Below are 8362 nucleotides of genomic sequence, written 5' to 3' on the forward strand. Positions count from 1 at the left end.
CAGACTCATGGTTTCATGGGTTCGAGCCCCCATCGGGCTCTGCGCTGATGGTGCAGAGCCAGTCTGGGATTCTCTCTCTCTCTGCCCCTCCCCTGCTCACGCTGTCTCTGTCTCTCTCTAAATAAATAAATAAAACTTAAAAAAAAAAGCAGGGTGCTGAATAGTGGGGATATTCTACTACCATTTGTGTAGAAAAGAAAGGACAAAAGCACATGTACTTGTATTGATTTATTTACATATAACATATCACTAGATGGATAAAAAGAGACTAATGGTGGGTACTTGTGAGGGTGCTGAAAACCAGGATAAAGGGAACTTTCTATTACATGAATTTTGAATATTTTGATGGTTGAATAAAGTTGAATGCATACCCGGGGCACCTGAGTGGCTCAGTCGGTTAAGCTCTGACTTTGGCTCAGGTCATGAACTCGTGGATCCAGAGTCCGAGCCCCACGAGGGGCTCTCTGCTGTCATCGTGGAGCCTGCTTTGGATCCTCTGTCTCCCTCTCTCTCTGTCCCTTGCCCTCCCTCCCTCTCTCTTCTCAAAAATAAATAAACACAAAAAAGATTAAGTTGAAAAGCACAAAAGCAAGAAAAACAGAATAATCCCACGGACCAAAGTGGCAAAAGAAGGAGCCCTTCTGGCTGTCAGCCTCTTGGGCAGGGGGAGGCCAGACTAGGAATGAGAGCAGGAAGGGCCAGAGTAGAGGGAAGCATGCCAGGTGCTTCGGCAGTGCCCTGCTTACTCATAAAAGCCTTCACTAACAGGGCCTGGAATCTCTCTGCTCACACTCTCCTTTGGTTATTGCCCTAATCAGTCCCCAAACTCAAGCACACTCATGTGGCTTCGGAAAGCTTGTCTTTTTGGAAAATGTAAACATTATTACGCACTTGTTCGGAATAAAGAAGTCACCCCCTAAAGCAATGACAGCCTTTGAAGTTGCTTGGCTTCCTAGCCCCCTTCCCCCACCCTGGCCCCCAACTGATGTCCTGGAAAAAAATTGCTGAATGATATGTATTTGTTTTAGAGATTACTCTTTGAGAATCTTATGACACCCCTTTGAGATAACTGGCAACACTCTGGGGTGTTGCAAAACCCAACTGGGAAGTGGACATCCTGATGATCAGCAAGAGGGCACAGCCAAGACTCAAGGCCAAGTGGGGCCTGCCCCACTTGGGCAGGACTGGGGGTGGAGGGCAGAGGATAGGCTTTCCACCTCCACCTAGTGGGCATTTCCTTGGATCCAAAGGTTGGCTTGGGGTACTGCATGGGCATGGAAGGCATTTGCTTGGGAGCCACTGACAAACCCTGCTTGTGGGTGAGCTGCTGGGTCCCTGGGAGACAAAACTGGTTCTTTCTCCTCAAGGATAATTTTAGGCCCTCACGTCCCCTCCAGTCTTTCTTACTCCCAACCCCGGGCTCAGCCTCCCAGAGGGATTGCTTAGACCATACAGCGTTCTTTTGAAATATAGAGCTGTTCAAAAGAGACATGTGAGGGTATGGCCCCGGAGGCATTTTCCATGATCATTTTTTCCCCTTTTGTCCCATTGTTACCCCGGGTGGAAGCAAGACATCTCCAGGATCAGGTTGTGATAGGATTTAATAAAGGTGTTATGTCGGGGCGCCTGACAGTACGGAGCGGGCATGGGATTCACTCGCTCTCCCAAAATAAATAAATAAACATAAAAAAATAAGGGTAATTTTTAATTTATTTTTTTAATGTTTATTTTTGAGAGAGAGAAAGAGAGAGAGAGAGAGAGAGAGAGAGCATGGGAGGGCCAGAGAGAGAGGGAGACACAGAATCCAAAGCAGGGCTCCAGGCTCCGAGTTGTCTGCACAGAGCCCAAGGCAGGGCTCAAACTCACCAACCTTGAGATCGTGACCTGAGCCGAAGTCCCATGCTTACCTGACTGAGCCACCTGGGTGCCCCCAATTTTAAAGAAATTTTAAAAGCAGGGACCCATCTAGAAATTCTCTAGGTGGAAAGGTGTGTGGAAGGGGCAAGGGTCAATGGGGAAGATGGAGAAATGGAAACTTTCAGCATCTTAGGCTATGTGAAGCCTAATCAAAATTCAAATGAGCAGGCAAGTATAAAGACTCCAGGAAAACATCAATTTTCCCTGCTAACTGAAAAGAACAGCAACAAGACAACGGAGAACTGGAGGGGCACGGCAGGTAAATGAAATAGAAGGGAAAGGGGCCAAGTCTCACTGGCGCGAAGTCTTGGGAAAAGAGAGAAGATACTTTGACTTACAATATTTTAGAGAAGGACCCTCAAGTAGGTGCGGTGCTAGTGAGGATCATTTTGCTGGCCCTGGGAGGGTTCCCTTTTCCTCTGACAAGGTAAGGCGGTGGTGGTGATGTCTTCATGACCTTTCTGCTAGCGTCGCTGCAGGACCTTCCGGGGAAATTGGTGCGGTGTTCCAGGCAATCAGTGCCGACGGAGTGTTGCGCTGAGTGCCTGCGGTGGTCACGGCAGGAGTGGGCACATGGTGGCAGAGAAGTCCGGGTGTCGGCACTCCAGATAAGGTTACAGGAAAACTCAGACATCCATCTCATTTCCCTCCCCTCCCTCCAATTCCCTTCCTGGCGCCCAGCATAGAGACTGTTGGCCGCTGCCCCTTTAAGGGCCTCCACTCCTCCCCACCCCAAGCAGTGGCACCGGGGCGGGTAGGGGGGGGGGGGGCCGGGGGGGGGGGGGAGGTTGAGCGTTCTCGCCCCGGTCAACTAGGGAAAATGGCCCAGGCCCGGGAAATCGCTCCCACGCCCCGCTGTCCCCGCCCCCGAGCCGGGTGAGCTGGGAGACCCCTTCTCTCTTTCCCTCCCGCCCCACGCACGCCGCGGGAATGGCTCCGTGGCCTCACGGGAACGGCTCTCTGGCTTCGTGGCCGGATGCCCCCACCCTGACGCCCAATACTGCCAACACGAGTGGGCTGCCGGGGGTGCCGTGGGCGGTGGCATTGGCGGGGGCGCTGTTGGCGCTGGCCGTGCTGGCCACCGTGGGAGGCAACCTGCTGGTCATCGTGGCCATCGCTCGGACGCCGAGACTCCAGACCATGACCAACGTGTTCGTGACCTCGCTGGCCACAGCAGACCTGGTGGTGGGACTCCTGGTAGTGCCGCCGGGGGCCACCCTGGCGCTGACCGGCCACTGGCCCCTGGGCGCCACTGGTTGCGAGCTGTGGACCTCAGTGGACGTGCTGTGTGTGACGGCCAGCATTGAAACCCTGTGCGCCCTGGCCGTGGACCGCTACCTGGCAGTGACGAACCCGCTGCGCTACGGCGCCCTGGTCACCAAACGGCGCGCCCGGGCAGCCGTGGTACTGGTGTGGGTCGTGTCAGCGGCGGTGTCGTTTGCGCCCATCATGAGCAAATGGTGGCGCGTGGGAGCCGACGCCGAGGCGCAGCGCTGCCACTCCAATCCGCACTGCTGCGCCTTCGCCTCCAACATACCCTACGCGCTGCTCTCCTCCTCCGTCTCCTTCTACCTTCCGCTCCTTGTGATGCTCTTCGTCTACGCGCGCGTTTTCGTCGTGGCTACGCGCCAGCTGCGCCTGCTGCGCGGAGAGCTGGGTCGCTTCCCGCCAGGGGAGTCTCCGCCGGCCGCGTCTCGCTCTCTGTCCCCCGCCCCGGCGGGGCCTTGCGCTTCTCCCGCAGGGGTGCCCTCCTACGGGCGGCGGCCCGCGCGCCTTCTGCCTCTCCGGGAACACCGGGCCCTGCGCACCTTGGGTCTCATCATGGGGACCTTCTCTCTCTGCTGGTTGCCCTTCTTTGTGGCCAACGTGGTGCGCGCCCTCGGGGGCCCCTCTCTGGTTCCCAGCCCGGCTTTCCTGGCCCTTAACTGGCTAGGCTATGCCAACTCCGCCTTTAACCCGCTCATCTACTGCCGCAGCCCCGACTTTCGCAGCGCCTTTCGCCGCCTGCTGTGCCGCTGCCGGCGGGAGGTGCGCCACGCAGCAGCCTCCGGGGCTGGAGAAACTTCGGATGCCCCTGCGACGCTGACCAGGCCCGCAGAGTCGGGTAGGTAACCGAAGCGAAGGGGTTGGCGGCTCAGGATCTGGAAGCATTCGGTGTCTCATGTGGTCATTTCTCAGAGTTTGGGGCTCGGGAGGAGAAGGTGGGGTTGGGGAGGTCTCTGCATCGAAAGAAGGGGGACAAGGAGGACGGAACCAAAAGGGAACCCAGGACACTTTTTTCTCCGGCATCCCACCCACCTGCCCCAGGGTTGAAGCAAAGAAGGGCGGAGGATTGTTCTTCACCCCAGGACCCAGTGCGGGAAGTGTGGCCAGGAAGTGCGGCTTTACCGTGGGCCTGCCTGGTCAGCTCTAGATTTTCTAGCCCAGTTCTTTGGCCTCCCATATTTCTTGCCGCCACTTGGGCTGGCTTTGACTTGCGGAGAAGAATAGAGGCCCCCGCCCCCCCCCCCCCCCCCCCCCCCCCCCCCCCCCCCCCCCCCCCCCCCCCCCCCCCCCCCGGCCCTTAGTCTTAGCTGTGGTTTCTTTGAAAGGTTTGATAGCTGTGGAGGTGAGACTCTGCTTCGGCTATGAAGGGTAAACAGGAGTAGGGGAACCTGTGAGCCCCAGTTCTTCTCCCTGGCAGGAACAGGGCTGGAGATGGGGGTGGGTATTTTGTGGCTGGGTGGAGCCCGGATGCTTTTGTGTGATTACATACATATTCTTTTCAGGGTCCCTGAGTTTCACCCCTGCTCTTTAGGGCTTCTGTTCCCACCCTGTGCCCCTCACCCCAAGATATATTATCTCCATTTTTCAGGGCTTCCTGGGGGAATTTCTTAGGTCCTGAACGACAAGAAACAACTCTGTTCATCCAGAACTTTTGGAAAGCCTCTGGCCTCTGTTTAGAATGAGCCCTGTGGAGTTTCCCAGCTGGAAATCTCTGACCTCCAGAAACTGGTGACTTGGCCTTGGGGTGGGAAGGGGGGCCGACTGGGGAGGGAAAATCTTTAGCAGGTGGGTTTTCACTATCCTCTCTGCCTCTCTGTTTCTGAGAGAACTTTTCTAAGCCCTGAGCTTCACCACTACCTCAGCAGCTGAAGTATCCAGCAGCCTGGAGCAGCCGGACTAGCTTTGGTGGGACACCTGTCACCTTGCTCACTTCTGCGCTGTGTGCTTAGGGCAGAGACAGCACTCCTCCTTCCATCCCTCCTGCTGCCTAGACCTGACGGACCACTCAGTGCTCCCCACGCTCGCTGCTTGCTCTGTGGCCTAGGCTGGGAGCAGGAAGCTAGCAAAGGTGCAGCTTTGGGGTTTTGTCCCTGACACATCGCTACGGATCTCTAAGCACCGGCCTCCCCCACTTTGGACACAGGACAGCTCTGATCTACCTCACAGCAGTGCCAGAAGGACTTCTTCAGGGTTTTTTTTTGGAGGGGGTTGGGGGGGTGGCTCCGGGATTCATAGGAGGCCGAACCATTAGAACAGATCCCTTCTTTTCCTTTTAGCATCAAATGAATAAATATTACTGAATGTGATTCCTCCATTGCCTTCTTTTCTCCATCCCGCACCACCCCCATAATCCACTTACACCCTTCTTAGAGCTGGCTTTTGACAGATGCGGTAAATTAGGACTAGTCCTTGCCCCTCTCTTCCTAATCCTCATGAAACAAAAAATGAGAAGTCTGTTTGGGTAAAGGGGAGTGAGTTTAAGCCTTTGACACTCCTGTTTGTCCACCTTTCCAAAATTCATGGAACCCAGTTGCAAGTGGGTAGCAAAGCCATGCTACCCAAAGACTTGAGTGTAGTGCTCATAGGAGGACAGAGTTTGCTGTGCTCAGGATCAGGGCCTATGGGCATATGACAGCTCCCATGCTATAAGCCAGCAGTGAATTCCTAAGATCCCATTGCCCTCGGGAACCAGTTTTGTCTAGTGTTGTACGTGTATGTGTGTCTGGAGGCCCAGAGTGTTGTCTGTGTTGGGCAAATGTCTTTGGTTACAAATGTATTCTGATGCTTCCTTTCCATAACCTCTACCTTTCCTGGGCTGCAGAAATCAATGTTATCCTCTTGAAGTAAAACTGGAGTCCCAAGTTTGAGCCAGTTGATAAAGTTGTTTCCTTATTTCCAATTCTTATGAACCTTATCAGCAGTTTCCTATGGAAAGGAAATTTCTGTGGCAACCACTGAATCATTTTGCGAGTTCTTACTTAAACTCCGTAAGCAGAGACCATTGCCCGGGCTGAGGTACAGGATGACCAGGAAATCATCAAATATTTAATGTGCTGTGCGACAGCGGTGTGCGGTGCACAAGGTGGGTTTGGGGGCTCCGGAGTTATGAAATTTTGATCTGTCCTGAGGATAAGCCCAGTGGATTTCCACATATGGGTGTTCCCTGTGAATTTGACCTGGGCTATGCGGCTCCCTTTCCTCCAGGAGCCCATGTTTTATTTCTCAGGATGTTTGCATACCAAAGATGACTTTCTCCTTTTGAATCCAGAGCAGTGTGAGATCTCTGGGGTCCGAGGTGTGTGGGAGGTTTCTTGGCAAGAACTCAACTTTTGAATGCTTAGTGGAGAAAGAAGTCTTGCTTTGGCCTGGGATAAGTAAGAGGGCCTCCTCTCTCCATCTCTGGATATTTTTGCAACATCACTGAGGAAAGCTGTCCAGTCATTCCTGGGCAGGGAAGAAGGATGATTTTTGGGAGGGGGGCAGAGAGTGGGGCTCTGGCTTGGAGAAATGTCCTTGAATGTTTTCCAAGAGCTCATACTGCGTGAGTCTTGCTCGACACACACCCATGTGCCAGCTGTCAGGCTCCTTTAGAGTGTTTAGACTTGCACTGGGCTGTGGACTCCATCTGCAAACTGTCACCAGTGCATCTGACAGATGGAGAGTCAGCCATTCTGGTCGTCTCTCCGGCAACTTGTGGCCAGGTGTCAGGCTGGGGGAGATTTACATCTTGGATGCTGAGCAGGCTGCTTTTGCTAACGGGGCCTGAGCAAACAACCATCCTCTGAAGCTAGAGAGGTGAAGACTTACAGACCGATGAGACCGAGCGAGCCTGTGGACCCCTGGCCTTCCTAGAACCTGTTAGCAGGAGCTGGGCATGCACAGAGATGACAGCGCGAAGGGGGCGGAACTTGGCAGAGAGCAGATGAGGAGTGACTGGCTAGTCCAGAGGTGACTTGACCTTCTGCTTCAGGTGGAGCCTCGAAGGAGCAGGCAGAATCAGGGTAAGGAGGAGGCGGAGAGCAGGCTTTCCTGGGACACTCCCCGTGGTAGATTCTTCTGGGGAACAGTGGTCAGCACCGGCTGTGGTTGTCACGGGCAGTCACGGGGCCATCAATCCCCACCAGCTCCATTCCTCAAGCTCTTACAAACTGGGAGCAGCCTTGCTCCTTTCATTCTGGGGCATAGGTGAAGGCCATGGAAATCACGCTCCTTTGTGTTTTGATCCTAAAACCCAATCATCTGGGCTCCCTCTCATGCTTCCTGGCTGCGTGCATATATTCGTGTTTGCATGTCTCTCCAGAGGAGCGGGAACCTGCAATGGGGAGCACAGCTAATGCCCTCCCCGACGCTGTGCAAAAAAGCCCTGGATGTGGTCCACTACGGGACAATGGTTGAGGCAACTCAGTTAAATTAGCAGGAACTCCAGGAGGCCATCTAATCTTTCCTAGCTCGTCCTATTATGATACGAAGGAAAAGCAAAACGCTTTCCTCCGTTTCTTCATCTATAAAGTAAATGGAGAAGGTTTACTTTCTCTCCTCTCTAGGGCTAGCTCTCCTAAAGCTCTGTGCTGGCTGAGGTGGAGCATCGCAGCTTCAGACTTTCCTCCACCCAAGGCGTAAACGGTGCCGGGCGCCACCTGATGGCAATGGCAGGTCCAACAGGTGTGGGCTTCGCAGGGTGGGTCCGTTGGGACTTGCGGCAGGAAGGCAGTGTTCAGAAGGCCACAGACTATCAGGGCTGGAAGAGACCTTGCGAATGATTTAGTCCAATCCTTTGATAAAGCGGGTGAAGAAACTGACTTCTAGAGAGGTGAACTGTGAGTAGCCAAGATCACTTTAGTCAGAGAAAGGCAACACTGGTAGTGTAATGAGCACCACACTTGGAGCTGGAGAAGCAAGAAAGGGAAGAGGAAGGAAATGGTCATTTACTGAGTGAGCATCAGTCAATAAGCCAACGCTGTAAGAGGCGATCTACAAATGGCAGGTGAAGTGATACCAAACAAACAGTAGAACCTCATAGAAACCAAATATCTTCTTTTCTTCTTCTTCTTCTTTTAAAGTTATTTATTTATTTTGAAGCGTGTGTGTGGAGGGGGTGTGGGGACTGAGAGAGAGGGAGAGAATCCCAAGCAGACTCCGCACTGTCAGCACAGAGCCTGGCATGGGGCTCGAACTCATG

General features: G+C 53.8%; 1 protein-coding gene across 1 annotated transcript; it reads left to right on the forward strand.

Annotated features, from left to right (window-relative positions):
• The first annotated feature begins 1881 nt into the window (after positions 1-1881).
• Positions 1882-5490, forward strand: ADRB3 (adrenoceptor beta 3). The gene is made up of 2 exons (XM_043564271.1): positions 1882-4021; positions 4772-5490. The coding sequence occupies exons 1-2, from the start codon at positions 2848-2850 to the stop codon at positions 4792-4794; spliced, it is 1197 nt and encodes a 398-aa protein (XP_043420206.1). The 5' UTR covers positions 1882-2847; the 3' UTR covers positions 4795-5490.
• The last annotated feature ends 2872 nt before the right edge of the window (positions 5491-8362 follow it).

The sequence above is a fragment of the Prionailurus bengalensis genome, chromosome B1 (assembly GCF_016509475.1).
Source record: "Prionailurus bengalensis isolate Pbe53 chromosome B1, Fcat_Pben_1.1_paternal_pri, whole genome shotgun sequence".
NCBI classification, from domain to species: Eukaryota; Metazoa; Chordata; class Mammalia; order Carnivora; family Felidae; genus Prionailurus; species Prionailurus bengalensis.